Source organism: Leuciscus leuciscus (assembly GCF_965113295.1).
Source record: "Leuciscus leuciscus genome assembly, chromosome: 3".
Lineage (NCBI taxonomy): Eukaryota > Metazoa > Chordata > Actinopteri > Cypriniformes > Leuciscidae > Leuciscus > Leuciscus leuciscus.
Genome location: NC_138727.1, coordinates 55,131,975 through 55,159,078, shown reverse-complemented (window position 1 = coordinate 55,159,078; position 27,104 = coordinate 55,131,975). Strand labels below are relative to the sequence as shown.

Genomic DNA, 27,104 nt, shown 5'->3' with positions numbered 1-27,104 from the left:
GTGTAAATATATGTAATATTCTGATGGCATTAAACTCAATGCATAGAAAATGAAAATATTCATGTATCTACTAAAGATTTTTTTAGGTGTATTGTTATAAAATATATTGCCATTGAAATCATGTGTTTTGAGGTGACATTGCCAGATCAACGCAACAACAGACAATTTCATTATTTAATTAGTTGAAGAAAAAAAAAAGGTCATATGGTGGAAAATGTTGTTTTAACATCACTGACAGCTATTGTGTTTTTAACACCACTTGCATAAAGATTTAGCACATTTACATTTTACATTTAATCATTTAGCAGACACTTTTATCCAAAGCAATACAGTAAAAATACAGTACATTTTTATAGACAGAATATTTGACTAAAATATAAGGTATTTTGTGCTTATCATTAACATTAATGAAGGAATGGCATACTTCAAGTTAGAATTTGTCTGGTCTGTTTGTTTTTTTTAATGGAAAAACGATTTTTGAAGAATGTTACACAGTTATTGTCCGTGGTTCCAGATAGCAAGCAACCATTTAAACAATGTTAATGCATTATGATGATTAGTGTTGCCTTTGGCTGAGCACTTTGCTCCTATGTTTTAATGTTCAAATTCCTTTGTCTGTTGTGGCAACATGCTTGTTTGTTTTGATCAAGGAAGCAAAGATTATTGAGATCAGATGATGCTGCTGAACATGATTATGATTATTTATTTTATTTATTTTTTTACTGCTGATAATTGTCATGAAGTTTACTGATCTCAGCTGAAGTTAAATCACTGATTATGAGTGTTGTTGATGTTTGTTGAATTTCAGTTTTAAATTAATTTGTTATTTAGTTTTTTTTGTGTAATTGGCTGCAACTTTATTTGTATAATGTACATAAAACAATCAACAAGAGGTACCGGTAAGTGTTAAGAGGTAACGGAGAGTACAGAACATGTAATCAAAAACAAACAGTTGATCAGTACCAGTGAAGATGATGAAGGATGAAGAACAGTGTTCCTCTCTTATTTGTGAAGATTAACAAGGGGAACTATTTGTGTTGAACCATTATGTTGATCAGTATCCCTTTAGTTCTTGTTTAATGGTAACAGTATTTCTGAAGCATTCAGCTGAAGTTACATTAGTATATATATATCATTAAGTATCATTATTATTGATATCATATATTTATTATTAAATATCATTAAGTGGTTATGAAAGCATGGCTCTCATTTTGTTCTGAAGCTAAGGCTAAACTGGTGAACTTCTTGGCATACTCTTGTTGTCATATTGCCAAAACACTGCTATAAGTGTTCTGTATGTGTTCTGCACTATGAGAGACATTTCCTCATATTACGTGTGTTACACCTTCAGTTACTCTTATTTAGCCTCAATTAAACCTAATTAATTAAACCTCACAGCACCCTCCCCCTGTCAGTGATTGGTTGGAACACTATTTGTTTTGGTTTTGAGTGTTTGGCTAAACCATTTGTTTTTGTGTGCAGATCTCAGAGCCTAGGCTGCCTACAGAGACGCGTTTTTTTGACGGCATGCTTATGGGGCGGGCAGCTAGCGGATCGTTAGGAAAGATTAGATGAATGTGATAAAAAATATTTTTGGGCCTGAAATCACTGATACCACCTTTTAAGGGCCTGTTAACAAGCAGAATCACTGAAAGAAAGAAGAGAACAGAAAAAGAGACGAGCAGAAACACAAGAACTACCTCACATAGCAACATTGTGTCGGCCTAGATCCGGCCCACATCTGGCACATGTGGAAAGATGATCTGGCACATGCAGCGTGGAATGACGGCCCTTGGGCGGCTCACTCCTGTTTGCCAGATCTGGGCCACAAGCAGGCCATAGCAATGCCACATGTCAGCCAAGAGCAAAGAAATAAACCAGAACTGGACCTATACTGTATAACACAGTTCATGCGTTAACGTTAGGCCTATTATATAGTCAATGCATTATTCTTTTCTTTTTGTATTTGTATTTGTGTTAAAAATATTTAATTTACAACTATTGATTTATATCTTCATTTATTATTTTGTTCAAATTACTGGGCGAGGGCGACCATGGTAGGCGAACAGCCGTCATTTACCCTGCATAGTGCATTTCCAGCTGATTCAAAGCGTAGGGGAATTTATATCTACACAGAAGAAAGCCCTGTCTAGTCTATTCCCCAGTACGGGTTGTGTCGAGCCATTCGCTAGTCTGGTTGTTTGATGAGAAAAAGATGAAATCTAGTTGCAATAAACGCATTAATAATCCACACAACAGAGGACTCTTATTCTGCAGTGCAGAACTGAGGAAGAACTGATGACGGGACAGTTTGATCTTCGGGTGACAAATAAGAGGAAAGGGGCGTTTCATTCCCGCCCACGTGTAGAAATCGAATATTCAAGCTGTTTATTATTTTTTCTACTTTAGAACGAAAAATGAAAATCAAGCTGAATTCTTGTTTTTCGTTTTTTTTTTTTTTTTTTTTAATGAAAAAGGTACAGTTTTCTCATTTTTCTACTTTCAATATTTAAAAAAAACAAAAACGACTGAACGAATGAAACACAGATTGTGTAGGTCAGTTCATTAGTTTTTTGATTTGATAAAATCGATATTCAACTCATTAAGAATATGTAAAATGAATAAAATGCAGAAATAACAGAATATATATCACTGACGGCCCCAGATTATTGTTGTTCAACATTCATTACTCGTTAAAACTCTTACTTGATCTGGACAAACTGAGCATCATTAGAAAGGTTTAAGACTCCAGCTTCGATATTTGACCACTGTTTATGATTAAACTGGTTTGCAGTGACATTCATTTCTTAATTTATGCCAGGAGTGCAAAATAATTCATCTGTGACATTCATATTTTGAATAGAAATCATCACTCATAAAGCAGTCATTCATGTCTTCTCCGGTTTATTTGTGTTCAAATACATGCAATATACAGCATCCGCCAGGGCCATTAGTCCAATGGTGTGCAAATTTGGAGAAATAATGATTTATAATCACATGTTTGTAACATATTTCGTCATACAGAATAACATTTCTATTCATTTTCCACTGAATTATGCGGTCTGAAGAGCTCAAACAGCGAGATCTGTCTCTCCTCTTCCTGATTTGCGTCAGTTATGATCTCAGTGCTCTCTCTCATTCGCTGTACAGCTGTCAATCATCTCACGTGGTTCAACGTGACCAAAATCCTGTCCTTCTGCATGACGCGGGCCTGTGTACACTTCCTCATTCAGACATCCGTAATAACTTGGGTGACCAGACGTCCCGAAATCTAAGCTGTTGTCCCGAATCCCGAATCCGGCCCTAATTGTCCCGAAAATTATACTAAAGCAAAATCTTTATTGTCTGATAAAACATTAAGAACTGTCCGTGGAAGTTGAGTCGTCCTGCAGTCAGCCCCCGCCGGCTGCTCATTGGCTGTGGCTTCTTTTTTCTTTCTTTTTTTGAAGTTCTACAAATTTTCATCACGGCACTGTGTGCAAAAAAATACTTAAGCCTAATGTCTGATGTCGGGTTACACAAAGCAAATCATCTACTCAATTATTTAGTTTTCTTATTTAATGACTGACAATTTAGTTGTAATAATAATTTTGGCATAAGGCTTATTAGCGTCAGGCTATAGCCTGAAAGGTCTGATTTACGCACTGTTATAACAGTCATTGTTTTTTGTTTTTTTCACAATGACATTTGAGTTCATGATTTTGATGTAGTTTTTTTGTGGCAGACCAAAGAAATTCATTATCTTTTATTATACTACAGGGCCGTTGAATGCTTGAATCTGATTGGTTGACGAACGTTCTAAGGTGTGCATTATTTTCAGGGAAACGCACGGCTAAAGTAGTTCCAGGCAGGTCTTGACCGCATTACAGTTCCATATCACTTCGCGTAGTCAACTGTAATAACGGAAAATCGGATACAAATCATAACAAGAAAAACCATTTCGCCCCATGCGCTTGATCTGCAATTTTCAATGTCTAGCTTCACAATCAATAGAAACATGCAGTTTAATTTGAATAAATAAACTATAAAGTCCTATCTATAATCAATAGAAAATTAAACTGAATATAGGCTAAATAAATGGATAGTCCTGCAGCACGGATTTTTATTGCAGATAATATAACAAATAAATAATATTGATAGGCCTACTTGTTAAAAGGGCTTTGTGTTTCATTTATTTGGCTAGTCTACTGTCATCTGTCAATAATAGAAAGAAAAAAAGAATGAACGAATTCATTAAAACGAATTGAATTAATTAATAAATAATAATATTGACGCACATGCTTTTCTGTCTCATTATTGCAACATCTCTCTCTAATAACTGCATTAATAACTGCATAAAGCCGGGAACACACTTTAAGGCCGGTTATGAATGTAATTTGATACTTATGACTGATCATGCCCAAACGCGTGTTCAGCGCGTTCAGTCTGTTCAAAGTCGGTGTTTAAAATCTGCTGCAGTCGATGAAAACAGTCAGAGAATGTGTCAGCTAGTCGTGTGTCCCCAGCATTAGTCTGCTATCAGCGGCTCAAACCTCCGTTACTAACTCTGAAATGACGTTTTGGAATTAGCAACGGAGGCATGGGATTAGATGCGTAAGAAATTAGTCCTACATACAAGAGCGTTTTAATGACAAAAACTTTACAAACGTCTTGAAATACATAATCTGAACAATGTTTCGAGGTGTGGTAACTGTAGTATAAGCGGAATAATTGACTTCAGGCCGTTGAATTATTAGAAAAATAATGCACACCCGAGGTGTAACGGCCACTCCGCTTCGCGTCGTGACCGCATTACCACCTCGGGTGTGCATTATTTTTCTAATAATTCAACGGCCTGTCGTCAATTATTCCTTACTTATAGGCTATGTAGTGTAATATCATAGTAGGCCGAGTATATCATCTTTTTTTGACTTAAAACCATTTTAAACCACGACCGGAATATGATACAAATACTCAATGGTGTTTTAAAGTGAGCTTTAAGTAAAAGTGTAATATTAATCTTTAAAATTGTGTGATGTAGCTTGATGTTACTTGTTGCCATGATGCACCTGCTGCAGGAGCTTTTCTATTCCATAATGTAACTTCTTATGAAAAATTACAGAAGGTCCCAAGAATAGTTTGTTTGTTTGTTTGTTTGTTTGTTTTCTAACAAGACTTAAGATAATAGGTGGATTATTATCTAGAGGTGTAGATGGCCAAGCATAATGCCAGAAGAAAGGCTATAATGGCTGAATTCAAACAAAAGATTAAGGATGAAAAAATAATGAAGATTGAGTCTCATACCGGCAGAGGTGTGAAAGGTTAGTCAATTTACATCAATAGAGCATGAATGGGCCAGTTCTCCTCGCCATACATTAGTCACAGACTGTAAATGGGTGTTTACAGGGCAATCAGATATTTGATAAGCATCTTATCAGCTTTTTCAAAAATAAAAAAATAAAAAAATTCCCCTGACACACTCTTTCTTGAGTCTTCACAGCATGAATAATTTTAGAGATATCATCCTCAGATTTGAAATGAAGCATGACCACACTTTTGGCTTCATGTTAGTTGTGGTTATAAGTTGTTATACTACATTCATATAATATTTGTATACATTTAATAAATATATTCTTAATATTTTTTTGTTTGTTTTTATGTTTGAGCTTATATATTTCAATATTAATAACAGTCTGATTAATTTTGAGTCTTGAACTGTAAACTCTCAAGGGTTGGATTTCTAAATAAAAGTTGGTTATGTCTCTATTCAGAATGACTTTTTATTGTGGGTATGTCATGTATTGTCACAAAATTGGGTCTGTCTGGTAAGGGGTTTTAATGAAAGTCACTAATGCAAATGTAAACAGACATCGGCACCAAATAAGTGTTTACAGGAGTCTGTTTATCAGCATCTATCCAATGTTTCACCACCACCAAATCATTGTCTCTTAATATCATTGTTGTCCTGGAAAACTCAAAATTATACTATTTATAATAACTACAGAATTCAACTGTTGAATTTAAGTTTTCAACACACTGACTACATGATCTAAAATATGACTAACTAAACAAGAAAAGCAAATCTGTGTCAAATGAAACATCCACCAAAAGGAGAGAAAGAAGAAGACATTAATTTCTCACTACAGCTGAAGAATGTTTTCAGACTCGTTTTCATGTGAAATTTAAACTATTTTCTATGACAATTATTGTGTAATACCAGTTTATCTCAAAGCATTTCTAGTTTCTCTCACGCTGTTATAATCAGACATTACTGTTAGAGATTTTCATCTTTTCATTGATTCGTTTATTTTGATGTTTTTGCTGGAACTGTATTTGTGTTTAACATTCATAATGACACTAAAGCCGTCCTGATGTTGATTGTAGTTTGTAGTTCTGTTGTCTTTGTGTTGATGATGTTCTGGATCTGAAACTCATCCTGAACGCCGCGGCGTCTCCACAAATCCATTCACTCCGGACAGATTAAACACTTCTGGAAAAAAAACATTGATTGACATTAAATATTGTTGTTTTATTTCCCAAGTAAAAAGATTTAAACATCCTTACTCACTTCTTGCATCCTTTCACAAAGTTAGTTTACTTTCAGAGAATATATCAATAAGATTATGTTTGGTTTTCTTACTTCATCAGGTTTTTTTTGTTCTTTTTTTCTTGTTTTAAAGGTGCACTAAGCGATGTTGGGTGACATCACTTCTTGTTGACGTTCGAAGTATTGTCAAACAAAACGGAGGCTAGCTCGACCCTCCCTCCTCTTCATCCGCGCACTAACCCCCCCAAACCCCACCCCCAAATCCTTCTTGTCGGTTATTAGCTGGAAACATGTCAATTCTTTTTACAGATGTAAGTAATTTCTATAAGGTTCAATAAGATTTTTCTGCATGTAGACTCCACCATTGGTCAGAAGTTGGATTTGGGTTGAAAATGATATTCAGGTCCAAGCTCCAATGTTGGACAGACGTCAACTTTTGGTTGGAATGAACAGCAAAGAAAAGTTGTGAAATGCATGGCAGTAAAGAGTGCCAAACATGTACCATCAATGACAGATGACACCCTGAACACTGCTTGTGACTAGACAACAAATGTAAGCATTTACAACACTTTCATTTCATTGAACATGGATTAAAGGTTCATCTGCAATTAAGAAAATGTCCATATTTTAGGACGCAAATGTTTTTCAAACAAACAAAGGTTTCTCACCTGTCTGAAGAACGTCCTGCAAATTGTCACATAATACTGCAGTCAATCAAATCAGTACAGCATAGAAGAATATCACAGGCCGTTTCAGAGTCCACTTCCCCTGTTCCTTCAGATGCTGTTTCATGACAAGAGCATTTGCATTTGGAATTGCAGTGAGCCTTGCATTTCCCACAGGCATGCTTGTGTTTGTTAGAATCCATGGCTTGTCTAGTTTGTTGATTCGTTTCAGCCGGTGAGATGATCTGGAGACATCAGATCTTCACCAGTCTTTATCTTGTGTGATCAGACTGTGATTTGCATATGTACGGCCCTACAGGAGCGCTCTGAGCTCATACAGCCAATCCACTGCTCTCACACAACTAACATTAGCATAAAATACATCTGCCCAAAACTGCAGCCACACAGACATGTACACTATACATTTTTTTTTTTAAACTATGTAATGTCACTGAATCAACCTCAATACATTGATTTATACCTGAAAACTACATTATAAGGGTTACATCTGTAAAGTAAGTTTTTGTAGATTATTCTCTAAAATTGTCTGTCTTATTCTGTAAGAGGATTGTGATGGAAGAATGATTGTGATGTCAAAATGTCATCATCGTTTATCTCCGTCAGGAACAGGAAGATTTGATTGTGCATTCAGTGGATGAAAGTAACTTTGAATGAGTGTTTAATAAATCATTAAATAAGAACTTGAGAGTTGAGACAGTAGAAAACAGTAGATCAGTGTTTGTCATTAGGTTTCTTCAGGACTGATGACCCAACACACTCTTTATTGAACAACTATAAGTGAACCAATAATCTGAAATACTGAAGATCATTAATATTACCATAACTGCAGGGAAACAAAACATAATGTAAATATATACGTAATAAGTAAATATCGTATAGCCAATAATTAGCCACACAAATGACAGAAACTAAGGGGCGGAGCTTAGCAAAGGGTCAATTGGTCAATACGTTTTATATATTTACTTGTATTTTGAATAATCATGTAGTTTTCCATATGTCAGAGAATATGTAAACTTACAAGAAATGAGAAAAATGCAGCTGTTTTTAAGAAAAGCAAAACTTCCAAAGAAGTTCTTGTTGAGACCGAACAGGTTGAACCGCACGTTGAACACATCGCTTCAGGACAGCAGGTTTGTGTTTTCTCAGCAATATTCTAAAACTTTTGACATGAAAATCGTTGTACACCGTAAATTCCCTGATGTTTATCTGAGGATCACCAACGGGGTGTTAAAAGTCACACAAAGACTGTGTTAATGTTAAAAAAGGACAGAGAAACACAAGAACTACAACTGACTTCCAGACACAGTCTCAGATGAAATCAACTGAAGAGAAAAGAAGACATTAAATCTCTGAAGATCTCAGCAGAGGAGGATTAAACAACTCAACAATACAACTACTAACAACTAATACATATTTTTGATCATTAATGAAATTAATTAACCACTCAGATTGTTCTTTATGTTGACTAAAACTTTATTATCATCTTTGTTCATGGTTTACTTTGCAACAAATGATGTGCTTTGGTAAACCCTGTCCCATACTCAGATACAAAGCCAAGAGTCAAACTGGCCAACTAATGGAAATACTGATCACCATAATGGTGACCAAACACCGAAACCCCTGTTAATTCTCAATAAAAAAACTTTTGTAGACGTCTGACAGAAATAAAGTCAGTCTGGTTAGTAATAAGTGAAGCTGGTAATGCTGTTTGTAGAGTTGTTGAGCTGAATATCACACTATTACAGAACTAGTGTAAATATGTGACTGATGTTGTGGAAGGAATCAGGCTGAGAGCAGGTGGACAGTCATTCGAGGCTTTCTCTGTATTAGATGTTGCTCAGAAATCAACAGCGAGAGATGTGAGTATCAGTGAAGATGATGAAGGATGAAGAACGATGTTCCTCTCTTCCTAGTGAAGACTATTTGTGTTGAACCATTATATTGATCCCTTTAGTCTGGCTCTTATTTAATGATAACAGTATTTCTGATACTGAAGTCATATGATAGAATTTATTTAATTTTGTTGTTTAAATAAATTGTTACAAACAGATATGAGGCTGTGTTGAATAAAAGACAACACAACACAACACACTCTGACTAGTGACCATTCAGGGCAATAATGTTGTATCAAAAGCATTTGTACAGAAGAATGACACTTATCAGGTTAGCATGACAAATGATAAGTGTGGTAAAATTATGCTGTCATGTCAATTATTCCTTCAGCTATTGTACCTAATTCTCTTACTCTCCTTCTTTTCTTCTTGTTTTTTGCCAACGTCTTCTTGTATGCTTTGTTAATAAACCCTTTACTTGCCATAGTAGTCAGTTTCCCGGCTCCAGGGACTCCATGAACAGTGGCAGCTATACCCACAGCTGCTATTGCAGTGACTCCCAATGCAACACCGGCTCCCTTTGCAACCTTCTTCAGGATCTTCTTCCGTTTCTTCTTCTTCTTCTCCTTCTTCTTCATCCTCTTCTTTTCCTCCTCTTTCAATTGCCGTCTCCGCTCTTTTTCCTCGGCTTTCAGTGCAGCCTTCTTCAGATTCCTCTTCCGTCTTTTCTTCTTCTTTTCCAGTCGCCGCCTCCGCTCTTCCTCACCCTCATTCTCCTCTTCTTCACATGTGGGTGATAAAAGCATGATAGCAGAAAGTTTTGTGAATTAGACTCAATCTATAGCGAGCTTCATTTATATATAAAGGAAGCATGTTTGTGCTGAAGAGACTGACAGCGACTATGTGCCGCTCCGATTCAACACTTTACACTAAAAGAACATTTAGAAACAATTTTCACTCAGAAATTGCTTGTACATTTTGCAAACAATTACAAGGTAAGAGCAAGCAAGCAACACATTCAATCAAACATAAAATGTTGAGATAAAAAAACTGAAAAAAGGTGAAAAACAAAACAGCATAAAAAATCTAATGATTAAACAAACTCTCGTTGTTTTATATGAAGATAAGATTTGTTGTTTTTTTAAAGTGAGTACCTATTTGAGAACATAATTGGAAATATGAGCACATTCAGATGTAGAACTGAGGCAGTAATTAAAACGAAAGATAGTTACACGTTTAAAGTTGCTCTAAGCGATGTTGGGTGACGTCACTTCTTGTTGAGGTTCGAAGTTGTTGTCAAACAAAACGGAGGCTAGCTCGACCCTCCCTCCTCCTCCTCATCCCGTCCCCTCCCCCTCCCTTTCCGTGCTCCCTGAAACAGGCTTTTACGAAATAGGGGCTTCGTGCGTTCCTTCTCCTTTTCCCTCTTCTTTGTTATTTGTTCATCGGAACGTCGTCTCTTTGGTCGTGTGTCGGCCATATCAAAATTCAAGAGAATATAATTGTAACGTTAGTCGTTGTCGTTGTCAAGGACATCTCTCCTCTAGCTAACTTCCCTCTTCATGCTTCTCTCTCCTCCACTCCCCACACCCCCCCCTTCATGTGCATGCACACTAACCCCCAACCCCCAAATCATTCTTGTCGGTTATTGGCTGGAACACTGTTTGTTATGTTTCGTGGTCCAGGCTGGGCCAGTTTGTTTTTGTTGGCGTTTGTGGAGCCTGGGCTGTCTACAGAGATCGCGTTTTGTTACAGTGTGTTCAGGGGACAGGCAGCTAGCGGATGGTGAGAAGATGTTTGCTGGATGTGACAAAAAATGTTTTGGCCTAAAAAATGTGTGACATCGCTTAGAGCAACTTTAATAATTTGCATTCATGTATCCACATACCATCATCATCTTCTTCATCATCTTCGTCATCGTAATTGAAATCATAATCTTCACCATCATCATCATCATCATCATCTTCATCATCATCTTCCTCATCATCATCATCGTCATCATCATCTTCCTCATCATCATCGTCGTCATCTTCATCATCATCATCTTCCTCATCGTCGTCATCGTCGTCATCTTCTTCATCATCTTCATCATCATATTCATCATCTTCATCATCTTCTTCATCATCTTCATCATCATATTCATCATCATCATCATCATCGTCATCTTCATCATCATCGTCGTCATCATCTTCATCATCTTCATCATCATATTCATCATCTTCATCATCTTCTTCATCATCTTCATCATCATATTCATCATCATCATCATCATCATCATCTTCCTCATCGTCATCATCTTCTTCATCATCTTCATCATCATATTCATCATCATCATCATCATCGTCATCTTCATCATCATCGTCGTCATCATCTTCTTCTTCTTCTTCATCGTCGTCTTCATCATCATCATCTTCTTCTTCATCTTCTTCTTCTTCTTCTTCTTCTTCTACTTCTTCTTCTTCTTCTTCTTCTGCATCACCATAATCATCTCCATCAGTGTCCGACATTTCCTCTTTTGATTCTATAAATATAAAATTCACACAGTCAAAAAATCAAATGAAAATGGTCAATTCATAAAGTGTTTGTCCATTTCACTTCTGTTTTTCTATTTCATTCAACTTAATTTTGGATTGGCACTGGTTTAACCCTCTGGGGTCGGAGGGTGTTTTGGGGCCCTTGAGATGTTTAATTAATTAATTAATTAATTAATGACTTATTTAATTTAATTTAATTAACTTCAACACTGCTTCAGTGTCAGTGTAGAGTGGAGACACCGAGCAGTTTTAATTTAACACTGGGCATTTTGCTGAGTAAGCCCCTCAATGACTGGGCAAGAGCTTTAGGACCCGTGTTAATATTAGAAAAGCTTTCCAGCACTAGAGAGAGTTAAGTGGGAAGGCCTGAAAACAGACGCACATGTTGCTTTGATTCGCTCCACACGTGAGTAACACTGTGGGTTTTTGTCATTGTGTGTCTGGAGCTTCTGTGCTGTTGGCAACTTACAACCAACTCTGGTTTGTAATTACTATTGTGTGCTGTGTGTTTATTTTGTTGTGTTTCCTTGTCATTCGTTCATCATATGTACTTTATTTTTCGTGAAACATTATTTTGTTGCGCTTCTGCTATGATAAACAGACATCTACTCTCGGATTGTGTGTAACGTAGGCCAATCAGTGAGAGTCGCGTTCAAGACTGTGTTAGGATTAGAGTGTGAGTTTTGGAGGCGGAGCATTGAAGAGACGCGTGTGTTTGTTTGGGTTGATTTCAGTTTCAACAATGTCCAAGTGTAGACACATTGAATCAACATCACTTTTACACCCGCACTAAATGCTTTATGTCTGTGTGTGTGTGTGTGTGTGTGTGTGTGTATCTAAAAAATAAAGTAGTTTGAACCGTTTTATAGCAGAATCTCATGCTGTGATATTACAGGGCAGCTGTAATCAATAATGTAAAATGAACATATCACATATAATCAGAGATAGGTATTAGAATGATATCAGCTACTAAAACATAACACCTGAAGACATTTACTCTGTGCCAGAGTACTAAAGCCAGATGCAGTCTAATATTATAAAATGAAATGCCAAGAACCCAACTAAAGCAAACACCGATCTCCATCATGGTGACTTAAAAAGTTAGACTCTTTCTCTTACTTTAACACTCTGTATAGTGGGACCATATATGCTCTGAGCAGTGTTGATTTAACCATGGAGATTTTGCTGTGTACCTTTTAGGAAAACGTACTGGGAACACACAAAAAAACCTTGTAGCTAAGAACGTGACTAGAGCAAAACAACAACAACAACAACAACAACCAAATCTGCTGGGGTATTCAGTATTAACTAAATATACTATGTGAGTGTCATATAAGCTTATTTAGTTTATACTGACCTGTATATTTTGATGTCGTCGTGTCTTTTGCAGTCACTCTGAGTCTCTCAGCATTTGTTTGAATGTATGAACTGAATAAGAGTAACTGAAAGTGTCAAACACGAAATATGAGGAAATGCCTCTCATAGTGCAGAACACATATATGAAGCAGTGTTTTTGTCTATAACAACAAGAGTATGCCAAGAGTTCACCAGAGTTTAGCTTCAGCTTCAGCTTCAGAACAACATGAGGGCCAGCTTTCATAACCACTTAATGATATTCAACTCAATGTAATAATGTAACTTCCCAGCCAGCAGAGCCATGTGGGGCCCAAATGGGTTTGACTTGGGCTATCTAACTGGGACCCAGCCAGTTTTGCACCCAGTTTCCATGTAGGCCCCACATGGAATGCCCAGATGAAATGAACACTGCTTAGTGTGCACACTACAGGCTGTTTAATGTAACACTTAATCAGTGTTGGAGGTAATGAGATAATTAAGTGATTGAATAATGATTTTGTATTAGTGAAGAACACCTGCTGTTAACAAGCAGAATCACTGAAGGAAAGAGAAACACAAGAACTACTTCCAGCCACTGCCTTGGATGAAATCAACTGAAGATAAAATACATTACATCTCTCAAGATCTGATTAAACAACTCCACAAACAGCATTACCAGCTTCACTTATTAGTAACCAGACTGACTTTATTTCTGTCAGACATCTACAGAAGTTCGTATTAAGAATTAAGAAGAGGCTTAGATGTTGATTACTTATTTGAAAGTAATAGTTTGAGTTGATGTTACCATTGTGGCGATCAGTGTGTGCTTTAGTCAGTCTCTTGAATTTTTGACATTTGTTTTTCTCAGGCAGCTGTGTCTGTTTGTTATGGTGAGAACAGCAAGAGAAAATATAATCAGATGCTGTAAGCTGATTGATGATAAGAATATAATCATCATATATTGGCTTAACTCGTTGGTATTATGTGGGAGGTTTATGAATAGTATGTTATTAATTCTGTTTTATTGTTGTGATTCTATAGCAAGGGAATAATATAATTTAATCAGAACATCAAACGATTTTTAACACACCATTTACATATTTTGGGCTCCTGTGAATTTTACTCACACACAGACATCAAGAATCAGCATATGAATCTCAACAATGGTGACATGCAATGGTGACAGTGCAATGCATTCTGGGAGCCATGGATAAGTTTCGCATGATGCACTCAGAATGCATTGCACCATGAAGCATGTCACCATTGTTGAGATTCATATGCTGATTCTTGATGTCTGTGTGTGAGTAAAACTCACAGGAGCTCAAAATATGTAAATGGTGTGTTAAAAATTGTTTGATGTTCTGATTAAATTCTATTGCTGTAGAATCACAACAATAAAACAGAGTTAATAACATACTACCCGTATATACCTCCCACATAATATCATTGAGTTAAGCCAATACAGGATGATTATATTCTTATCATCAATCAGCTTACAGCATCTGATTATATTTTCTCTTGCTGTTCTCACCATAACAAACAGATACAGCTGCCTGAGAAAAACAAATGTCAAAAAGTCAAAAGCCTGACTAAAGCACACACTGATCGCCACAATGGTAACATCAAATCAAACTATTACTTTCAAATAAGTAATCAACATCTAAGCCTCTTCTTAATTCTTAATTCTCAATACAAACTTCTGTAGATGACTGGCAGAAATAAAGTCAGTCTGGTTACTAATAAGTGAAGCTGGTAATGCTGTTTGTGGAGTTGTTTAATCAGATCTTGAGAGATTTAATGTATTTTATCTTCAGTTGATTTCATCCAAGGCAGTGGCTGGAGGTAGTTCTTGTGTTTCTCTTTCCCTCAGTGATTATGCTTGTTAACAGCAGGTGTTCTTCACTAATACAAAATCATTATTCAATCACTTAATTATCTCATTACCTCCAACACTGATTAAGTGTTACATTAAACAGCCTGTAGTGTGCACACTAAGCAGTGTTCATTTCATCTGGGCAAATCCATGTGGGGCCTACATGGAAACTGGGTGCAAGACTGGCTGGGTCCCAGTTAGATAGCCCAGGTCAAACCCATTTGGGCCCCACATGGCTCTGCTGGCTGGGTTAGAAATACTATTACTATTAAACAAGAGTCCAATTAAAGGGATCAATTTAATGGTTCATCCTTCATCATCTTCACTGATACTGATCAACTGTTTGTTTGTTAATTACATGTTCTGTACTCTCCGTTACCTCTTAACACTTATATCTTGTTTTTGTTTTTTTGTTGTTGTTTTTTTGTGTGTGTAATGTTATGCAAATAAAGTTGCAGCCAAATACTCAAAAATAACGAAATAACAAATTATTTTAAAACTGAAATTCTGCAAACATCAATGCGTCTTCAATATGAAATGATTGTTTAATGTCATAAAGCCAAAAAGACTGAAAACAAACTAAATAACAAATATAATTAATTCTTTCAGTTCTTTAGATAGAGTGTGTGTGTGTGTGTGTGTGTGTGTGTGTGTGTGTGTGTGTGTGTGTGTGTGTGTGTGTGTGTACTCGTCTATCTATCTAAGTGGGGACCTTGGTGTCGTTACACACTCACTAACAGGGGACCGTCGAGCCAAGTGGGGACATTTTTCAAGTCCCCTGTTGGTCATGCTTTAAAACATGTTAAAATCAGCCAAAACACGCTCTGGTTAATTTTGTACATTTTTGACCAAGTGGGGACTTACATGTGTGTGTGTGTTTAAGTCCATACTCAGCAGCGCTCCTGTAGGCTGGAGCAGGAACTGCAGTGGCCCATTAACACACGTCGTTCACACTTCTCTATTGTCTGAATGGCTGCTGTCCTTGAGAGGCTCTGAGACTGTAGAGCTGCTGTTTAACTGCTTAGTTCAGGAGCTTTCAGTAACACTTTATAATAACTGCACGCTATTAATCATTAGTTAAGCATTAGTAAACAGTTAATTCATTTATAAAGCATTAATATACACTAATAAGCAGTATATAAATGCAGTTATAAATGCTTTATTCCTGTTTTAAAAGCATATCTATAATGTGTTTAATAATTGTATTTTCATACTTTATTAATGATCAATTTATCATTTCTAAATGAAGTATAGCATCATTTCCAAAGCAGTTATTTAGGAGTTGTCAGTGGTTCATAAGATCCCTTAGAAAGTGTGAGTAAATGATTAAACTAATTCAATGTACATTCATACATCATACACTTATTATTCAGACATATAGTAATAGTTACTTAGTGTGTTAATAAATGCTTTATTAACATGTATTTCTACTGTTTTCAGGTAGTTATAAAGCATTTAGTAGAGGTCAGATCACAATTTTTTGTGAGCTCATCTAAAGTGAGGACTAGTTATGCTAGTTATGTAGGAGATTTAAAGGCTGTTAATATTTCTATGTTCTCTATCATTGTGTTGTGTTGTGTTTGTTTCCTTTTTCTGTTTAGAAGATAAATGAGTCTTTAAATCTCCTTTATAAATGCTTTACTAGGCATAACTAGTCCTCACTTTTGCTCACAAAATAGTGAACTGACCACTACTAAATGCTTTATAACCCCATGAATCTACTACATTTACTCACACTTTCTAAGTGATCTTATTAATCACTGACAACTCCTAAATAACTGCTTTGTAAATAATGCTATACTTCTTTTAGAAATGATAAATTGATAATTAATAAAGTATGAAAATACAATTATTAAACACATTATAGATATCCTTCTAAATCAATAATACAGCATTTAAAGCTGTATTTATAAACGGCTTATTAATGTCTGCTTTATGAATTATGATTTAACTGTTTACTAATGCTTAACTAATGATTAATTAAATGCAGTTATTATAAAGGGTTACCATATATATATTATATAATATTTTTCATAATATAACTTCAAATATGCATTTTTTTTATAAAAAATTAAATTAAAAAAACATGCCAAGAGGGGATCTACAACTCAATGTTATAATTATAATGTAATTATTATTATATTATAAAGGCATTAATAATGCGACAGATAGTATTGGCTGCCTATTAATTAAAACATCATTTCTACAAAAAAAACAACAACAAAAAATCAATAGACATGTCCTTATTTTTCTGTTTCCTTTGTTTCTAGGATGTTGATGTACAGAGAAAGTCAGTGTTTGAAATATTGCTCAATTTAAATGCAACCAAAGATATGTCGTTCGTTACCATCCAACAGTGGACCTTTCTTTAAGATCTAATTCAAAACTTTTGAGTTGACTTGCTGCATCTGGTCATTTTGAAGAAACAAAAATGAAATACACAATTTTCTTTTAAGGTCTTTTTTCATAATATAACTTCAAATATGCAAAAAAAAAATTAAATTAAAAATAAATAAAATTAAACATGCCAAGATTGAATCTCAACTCTGAATGATCTCTACCTATACAACAAGTGGAGACTCACAATAGCCTGCAATAGAACTTTGCGTGTGTGATATATATATATATATATATATATATATATATATATATATATATATATATATATATATATATATATATATATATATAGGCCTAGGCACCACAGATCACAATATGCATAGTTAAAAAAAAAGAAAAAGAAAAAAGAATGACGAACATCATCAGTTATCCAAAATGTAATTGCTTGAGGAAAGACCATTTAAATCTACAACGGGGTAAAAAATACAGACGGCCCGACGGCAACAGTTCAAAAGCAGAGGCGAGAATATCCTCTTATCATTCATAATATTATTTTTCTTATTTAACGCTCTCTCTTCATAGATACTTTCTATGCTTGGTTATGCAGTCCCTAACAATTTACTTGTTACTACTTTTCTTAATAATTTCTTCTGTACCTCAGTAGCAGTTCCATACCAACAAATAATACAGAATATCATAACACTTTCAATGAAAGCACTATAAAACATCAGAAGCTTTATGTTGTGGACATTACAGCAAAGTTATTGCTTTAAGAAATTCATTCTCTGTTGTGGCCTATTAATTAAAACATAATTTCTACTCTAATAAAATCAATAGACATGTCCTTATTTTTCTGTTTCCTTTGTTTCTAGGATGTTGATGTACAGAGATATTCAGTGTTTGAAATATTGCTCAATTTAAATGCAACCAAACATATGTCGGTCGTTACCATCCAACAGTGGACCTTTCTTTAAGATCTAATTCAAAACTTTTGAGTTGACTTGCTGCATCTGGTCATTTTGAAGAAACAAAAATAAAAATAAAAAAATCATAATATAACTTTAAAAAAAATAAAAATAAAAAAAATAAAAAAAATTAAACATGCCAAGATTGAATCTCAACTCTGAACGATCTCTACCTATACAACAGTGGACTCACAATAGCCTGCAATGGAACTGTGTGTGTGTGTGAATAGTTAAGTATGTCTTTATTTTGTAACTATAAGTTATATATATTTATATTTAGGCCTTCATAGATACTTTCTATGCTTGGTTATGCAGTCCCTAACAATTTACTTGCCATTGTTATGTGCCATTGCACTCACACATACATGTCTATATTACTAACAGACCAATGTCACTCTACACTGGCCAAGTGAGGACTCAATGAACGATGTCTATCTATACAAGTGAGGACTTGAACAGTGTGTGTGTGTGTGTGTGTGTGTGTGAACAGTGAAGTGAACTGGCAGTGAAGTCTGTCTTCATTATGTATATATAGTATATTATATAGTATATTATATATTATGCCTTTTATCATTCATAATATTTGTTTATTTTATTTAACACTTATTTTCTCTCTTCATAGATACTTTCTATGTTTGGTTATGCAGTCCCTTTAGGGTTTATAGGATTAATCAAACAGAAATAGCTCTTTAAGGTAACGATTTCAGGTCACTATAGTGACCTATATTTAGTATAGCGTAAAGCATACTTTATACAGTGAATAATGATTTTATTAATCAAAATGAACTTCGCGTCCCCAGTTGGATGGTAAAGAACGATACGTGTTTGGCTGCTTTGTACATTTCTTGCCATCACAGACACACTGTAAAGATTTTGGAGGTCAATCTCAAAATGTTATGTCGAAAAACTAAAGTGCAATAAATAATACACGCTTTAGGGTCTGTTTACACAACATCATTTTCAACTGAAAACTGAAAACTTTTTGGCCGTTCATTTCAACGAAAATGCCATTTTGGGGGCCTGACAATGAAAGCTTTTGAAAACGAGTTTTTGTGAGCTCATCTAAAGTGAGGACTAGTTATGCCTTGTAAAGCATTTATAAAGGAGATTTAAAGGCTGTTAATATTTCTATGTTCTCTATCGTGTTGTGTTTGTTTCCTTTTTCTGTTTAGAAGATAACTGAGTCTTTAAATCTCCTTTATAAATTATTTACAAAGCATAACTAGTCCTGAAATAGTGAACTGACCACTACTAAATGCTTTATAACTGCCTGAATCTACTACATTTACTCACACTTTCTAAGTGATCTTATAAACACTGTAAACACCTAAATTTAGAAATGATAAATTGATTTAATAAAGTATGAAAATGCAATTATTAAACACATTATAGATATGCTTCTAACTCAATAATACAGCGTTTAAAGGTGTATTTATAAACTGCTTACTAATGTCTGCTTTATGAATTATGATTTATCTGTTTACCAATGCTTAACTAATGATTAATAGGATGCAGTTATTATAAAGGGTTACCATATATATTATATTATATTTCTCAAAATATAACTTCAAATTTGCATTTTTTTTTATTAAAAAAAAAGCATGCCAAGAGGGGATCTGCAACTAAATGTTATAATTATAATGTAATTATTATTTTATTAAGATATTAATAATGCGACTGATAGTATTGGCTGCCTATTAATTAAAACATAATTTCTACTCTTAAAAAAAATCAATAGACATGTCCTTATTTTTCTGTTTCCTTTGTTTCTAGGATGTTGATGTACAGAGAAAGTCAGTGTTTGAAATATTGCTCAATTTAAATGCAACCAAACATATGTCGTTCGTTACCATCCAACAGTGGACCTTTCTTTAAGATCTAATTCAAAACTTTTGAGTTGACTTGCTGCATCTGGTCATTTTGAAGAAACAAAAATTAAATCATTTTTTTCATAATATAACTTAAAAAAAATCAAAATTAAAAAAATTAAACATGCCAAGATTGAATCTCAACTCTGAACGATCTCTACCTATACAACAGTGGACTCACAATAGCCTGCAATGGAACTGTGTGTGTGTGTGTGTGAACAGTTAAGTATGTCTTTATTTTGTAACTATAAGTTATATATATTTATATATAGGCCTTCATAGATACTTTCTATGCTTGGTTATGCAGTCCCTAACAATTTACTTGCCATTGTTATGTGCCATTGCACTCACACATACATGTCTATATTACTAACAGACCAATGTCACTCTACACTGGCCAAGTGAGGACTCAATGAACGATGTCTATCTATACAAGTGAGGACTTGAACAGTGTGTGTGTGTGTGTGTGTGTGTGTGTGAACAGTGAAGTGAACTGGCAGTGAAGTCTGTCTTCATTATGTATATATAGTATATTATATAGTATATTATATATTATGCCTTTTATCACTCGTTTTGAAAACGATGCCTTTACCATCTGCATGTAAACAACATAAACGTGAATTTGTGAAATTGTTACGTCATTCCAACCCGGTCACACTAAATGCGTCTCTATAGCACACATTGTGTTTATTGTGCAATTTATACGTGCATATGATAGGCATGGGTGGGTTTAGGGTAGGTTTAGTAGTGGTGTGTAATATGTAATATGTATTATATGTTTGGTTAGGATTAGTTTTGTAGGATGTGTGTGTATTACACTCAATAAAGTGCGTATTATATGCATGTAAAAAAATATATTTTCGCGTAAAAATTGCACGATAAACACAATGCATGCCATAGAAATGCATTTTCATGAGATCAGGCAGGTCATGCACAAGTATATAACATGGTCACATGCGTACTTATCATCACGTGTTCACATGTTCATGAGTATTTGAGTTTTTTTTTTTTTTGACAAAGTAAGAAAGGTTTGGGGTGTGCTTTTAGATGGGCCTTTAAAATTTGACAAACAAATATCTTCAGTAACTGGATCTAGTTTCTATCAACTCTGTCTTTTGTCTAAAATTAAAACACTTCCTAACTGACAAAACACTAGAGATGGCTGTTCATGCTTTTATTACTTCCCATTTAGACTACAGCAACTCATTGTATTGCGGTATTTCCAAGTCACAAATCGCTCGCCTTCAACTGGTCCAAAATGCTGCAGCAAGATTTATTCACAAAAGTAGTAAATATAATCACATGATGATGATGATACATTTTATTTATATTGCGCTTTTCTGCTTTACATATAGCCTCACATTCAAGCTGGGGGCAAGCTGGGGCCAGTTGTACTGTTAGAGGGGCCAGTTTAGACCTTATTGTTGTCATATCATTTTCTGCACTGCACTATAGGCATTAACAGGCAAAATACCATGATTACCAATCATTCAACAATGTATTTGCATTGCCATTATATTTTTTTAATTTGCATTACATATTCAGAATCAGTCACATTAACTGCATTCTACGATTTTTGTGTTTTTTTTTGCAAAAAGATCAGCAAATTCATCTAGATTTAAGGCCTTTGCCCTCCTTGACTCAATACTTAGAACACCTAAATTGCTTAATCTGTCATCTGACATTGTGGACCTGAGATAGGTTTTCACCAGCTTTAGTGCATACAATATAATATACAATTAAATTATGCTTATTTTAAATGTATTGTGCAGGCTAGGTATAAAAAATATAGGAAAAACCATGATAATATGAAACGCTTCAAAACAGAGCGCACAAAGCGCGTATGCGCATCGCGGGTGCAGAATGATGTGCTCAAAGCAACATGGAGTCACAGTGTTCAGCGCTGCACAAGTGCGCATTTAAAAGTTCACGGCACAAAGCGAAGAAATTTCGAGCGCACAAATCCTAGTGTAGCCTATATCTGTCCAACAGTTTATTGATCATTTGTTTCTTCACATAGTGAAGTTTTAAATTCCAGTTATTGTGCGTTTGATGCCGATTCATAGTCCTTGTGGTGTGAACAGGCACATGGTAGCGAGTCGTTTTAAAACAGCAACAAACATAAAATACAAATACACAAAATAAAGTCATTTTATGCAAATCCACAGCCTTTTATCTACAGATCAAGCATTATAATGTGTATATATCATATTGGAGAGAGTTTTACCGTGCATATATATAACATAATATAAATTAACATTACAAAAGTTAATGATAGTACATTTCAAATCCCTAAAAATTGACAATTAAGTGATTTTGTTCGAGTCAAAAATATTACTTAACATTAATGAACCAACGGTACACATTTTTTACTTTAGCAATCTTATGGGTTGTGGTCTCTCAGACATTGGCAGTAATAAAAATACAATAAAAACATAGTTTCCCTTTGGACTTAAATTACATATCTTTGTGGTATACGGTAGAAATATTGCACATTTCAGTCTAGCTTAGGTTTTTTAAATAAATAACACAGTCTTGGAAATAATATGTAAGCATGTGCAAATAAGCCTGTATAGTAAATTAAGTTCTGTTGGTCTTTGTGTTTAAGTGAGAAATTAATTCATTTAAATTGAAAGATCTCAATGTTTATAAGATCTTTCAATTATGTTTAACAGTTTTGAGCGTATAAAAGAGTGTATAAAAATGGGCTCTGAGTTTTGGCAGTGGTTGTGTCTAAGTGAAATATGTAGTTTGGAAGATGTAGTCACTGAATGCATTAATACAACATTGAATGACACAGACATTTGCAACACTTCTACAGTAATACCGTAGTAAAATATTTTCAGAATCTAAAAAATTAAATACTATCAAAACAATTAGATGTAGCTGAACACATACAGGTATTAATCTTTCAGTTTCATCACCATCTATAAAAAGGGGAAACTTGGGGGAAATACTGTACTGTAAACAATGACCATGTGACATAAAATGCTGTGAATTCTGAACAACAGAAAACAGCAGAAATATGTTAGAATTCTACCCGTTATTTGTGTGTTTTTTTATTTAACGTGTGTTTTTTGGGGGTAAAACCTTTTCTAGTGTTCTGGAAGAATCAGTTGATCTGAGAATGAAGTTTCAGTGCATTTTGAATGTGAAATGAACTGCTGTCAAGCTGTAAGTTGGTTTGGAGAAGATATCATGGTATTTTAACCTGATATCATTTAAGACATTATTTAAGACTGTGGTATAAATGATTGAATGATTTAACCATAACTCATTACTATCCTTGATATTCTAAAATAGGTATTTTTCATGTGTATGTAGACTAGGGTGTGTGATATTGAGTTGTTGCACTTCCCCCCCACACGCAATTTACATATCAATGCAGGAAGGCCTTAAAGGCCAGTGTTTTTCTTAGGTGAGAAAACTGGCCAACAACCCCCAGAGTACTTAGTTACCAATATCTGTGCAACTTCTCAAATACACTAGAATAAACTAGAGAAAACGCTGGGATTTACCCTGCCAAATTAAATTAAATTACAGGTTTTTACAATCGCTAGGACACATTTCTCAATATTTAGGTACATTTTCAAAACTCTTCACTCAGTTCTCCTAACCAACTTACAGCTTGACAGCAGTTAATTTCTCATTCAAAATGCACTGAAACTTCATGTCTCAGATCAACTCATTCTTCCAGAACATTAGAAAAGGTTTCACCCATACACTTAGTGATACACTTTGTCACACATAAAACAAAAAAAACACAAACAACAGGAGCATTACACAATGTTTTCTTTTGTAAAATGCTTTCATAAAACAAGAATGACACTATCTACTGTTTATAATTCACTGCAGTTGATGTTACAATCCTTTTTGATTACAGCCCAGTTATCATCTATGATAATATTGAGCAGGTGGATACCTATAAGTATCTAGGTGTGGTCATTGATCGTTCATTTACTTGGAAAGCCCACATTGATTATCTTTGTTCAAAATTCCGGCAACGATTGTATTTTTTGAAGAAGACTTAGGCTGTTTGGTGTAAATCAGAGAATTATGCAATTATTTCATTATGCCGTTTTAGGTAGTCTTTTAAATTATAGGATGCAAACTTCATATGGCAATCTTTCGGTCCAATTAAAATCACAGCTTGCATGTCTTGTGAAAACTGCAATGTAAGTTATGGGTGTAAGAGAGTACTCATCACTTCAATCAATTTACGAATCGTGGATTTTTAAAAATGCACAGACAATAGTGAGTGATTCAAGCCATGTTTTATTTCCAATGTATCAGCTTCTGCCATCATGGAGACGGTATAGAGTCCCACTGAGTAAGAGGAACCGTTAGAGTATCTATTAATATGTTAAATAGCAAGATGTAGTTATACATATATGTAGTTTTAAACTCTTTTTGGTTTGTGTGTGCATGTATATGTTGTGTACTAATGCAGCTTTGAGTCCAAGACAAATTTCCTGAAAAAGGACAATAAAGTAAAGTACACTAACAAACTAACTTTTTAACATTACTGTACTAAAATATTCCTAAGTTTCCCCTTTTGTATAGATGGTGATGAAACTGAAAGACTAACACTTACATCTAATTATTTTGATATTATTATATTTTAGAATCAGAATATCTATTTCAATGTGATATTACTGAAATTAATTTTTAACAGTTTAACAGTACTATTATTATTAACAGTTTTAAAAAGAGTATGTAAACATGTGCAAATTAGCCTGTATAGAACATAAAGTTCTGTTGGTGTTTGTGTTTAAGAATAATTAATGTAAATGGAACAAAATGCATTCAATGACATCTTTCAAAGCAGTGATCCACAGTTTAGCTCACATAGACGGAAGGTGTGATCACTGTGTGAAGAGAGTTTTGAAAAAGTGACTTTAGAATTGGGAAACTTACATTTTATTTGTGTTTGGAATAATCATTAATTTAGTTTCATTGTAAACATAGTGCTAAACAAGTAAACAAGATTTTATATTTAAATATTATATTATAATATATAATACTGATTTCAGAATTGTGCAAGGTGTATTTTCCGGAATCTCTGTGTGAACGGGGCTTATGTGAGCCAAACTGTGGATCATTTATTATTGCTTTGGCAAAAAAAAAATGTATTTCTCACTTAACACAAACACCAACAGACATTTATGTTCTATACAGGCCAATTTGCAGATGTTTACATTATCTAATCAAAACTGATGTTCAAAACCTAATATTTAAATTCTGAATCTAAAAAAAAAAAAAAAAAAAAAAAATTATATTTAACTAAACACCTATACAAGTGTTCATCTCAGTTTCATATTTTTGTACAGTATTGTAAACGTGGATAATGTAACATTAACTGCAGTGAACAGTAGATAGTGTAATTCTTGTTTTATTTATTTTTTAAATACATTTTTACAAAAGAAAACTTTACAAAATAAATTTGGCAGGGTAAATCCCAGCGTTTTCTCTAGTTTATTCTAGTGTATTTGAGAAGTTGCACAGATATTGGTAACTAAGTACTCTGGGGGTTGTTGGCCAGTTTTCTCACCTAAGAAAAACACTGGCCTTTAAGGCCTTCCTGCATTGATATGTAAATTGCGTGTGGGGGGGAAGTGCAACAACTAAATTCACACACCCTAGTCTACATACACATGAAAAATACCTATTTTAGAATATCAAGGATAGTAATGAGTTATGGTTAAATCATTCAATCATTTATACCACAGTCTTAAATAATGTCTTAAATGATATCAGGTTAAAAGACCATGATATCTTCTCCAAACCAACTTACAGCTTGACAGCAGTTCATTTCACATTCAAAATGCACTGAAACTTCATTCTCAGATCAACTGATTCTTCCAGAACACTAGAAAAGGTTTTACCCCCAAAAAACACACGTTAAATAAAAAAACACACAAATAACGGGTAGAATTCTAACATATTTCTGCTGTTTTCTGTTGTTCAGAATTCACAGCATTTTATGTCACATGGTCATTGTTTACAGTACAGTATTTCCCCCAAGTTTCCCCTTTTTATAGATGGTGATGAAACTGAAAGATTAATACCTGTATGTGTTCAGCTACATCTAATTGTTTTGATAGTATTTAATTTTTTAGATTCTGAAAATATTTTACTACGGTATTACTGTAGAAGTGTTGCAAATGTCTGTGTCATTCAATGTTGTATTAATGCATTCAGTGACTACATCTTCCAAACTACATATTTCACTTAGACACAACCACTGCCAAAACTCAGAGCCCATTTTTATACACTCTTTTATACGCTCAAAACTGTTAAACATAATTGAAAGATCTTATAAACATTGAGATCTTTCAATTTAAATGAATTAATTTCTCACTTAAACACAAAGACCAACAGAACTTAATTTGCTATACAGGCTTATTTGCACATGCTTACATATTATTTCCAAGACTGTGTTATTTATTTAAAAAACCTAAGCTAGACTGAAATGTGCAATATTTCTACCGTATACCACAAAGATATGTAATTTAAGTCCAAAGGGAAACTATGTTTTTATTGTATTTTTATTACTGCCAATGTCTGAGAGACCACAACCCATAAGATTGCTAAAGTAAAAAATGTGTACCGTTGGTTCATTAATGTTAAGTAATATTTTTGACTCGAACAAAATCACTTAATTGTCAATTTTTAGGGATTTGAAATGTACTATCATTAACTTTTGTAATGTTAATTTATATTATGTTATATATATGCACGGTAAAACTCTCTCCAATATGATATATACACATTATAATGCTTGATCTGTAGATAAAAGGCTGTGGATTTGCATAAAATGACTTTATTTTGTGTATTTGTATTTTATGTTTGTTGCTGTTTTAAAACGACTCGCTACCGTGTGCCTGTTCACACCACAAGGACTATGAATCGGCATCAAACGCACAATAACTGGAATTTAAAACTTCACTATGTGAAGAAACAAATGATCAATAAACTGTTGGACAGATATAGGCTACACTAGGATTTGTGCGCTCGAAATTTCTTCGCTTTGTGCCGTGAACTTTTAAATGCGCACTTGTGCAGCGCTGAACACTGTGACTCCATGTTGCTTTGAGCACATCATTCTGCACCCGCGATGCGCATACGCGCTTTGTGCGCTCTGT

General features: G+C 34.3%; 1 protein-coding gene across 1 annotated transcript in view; it reads right to left on the bottom strand.

Annotated features, from left to right (window-relative positions):
• LOC309493775 (uncharacterized protein) overlaps nucleotides 1-13,011 on the bottom strand; it is a 111,553-nt gene extending 98,542 nt beyond the window's left edge. Inside the window, exons 1-3 of the mRNA XM_082163018.1 lie at nucleotides 12,936-13,011; nucleotides 10,933-11,565; nucleotides 8,856-9,825 (exon numbers count right to left, since the gene is read on the bottom strand). Of these exons, the coding sequence (XP_082019144.1) occupies nucleotides 9,407-9,825; nucleotides 10,933-11,551 (1,038 nt within the window). The 5' untranslated portion in view covers nucleotides 11,552-11,565; nucleotides 12,936-13,011 and the 3' untranslated portion in view covers nucleotides 8,856-9,406. The remainder of the gene's footprint in view (nucleotides 1-8,855; nucleotides 9,826-10,932; nucleotides 11,566-12,935) is intronic.
• Between the last annotated feature and the right edge of the window lie 14,093 nt (nucleotides 13,012-27,104).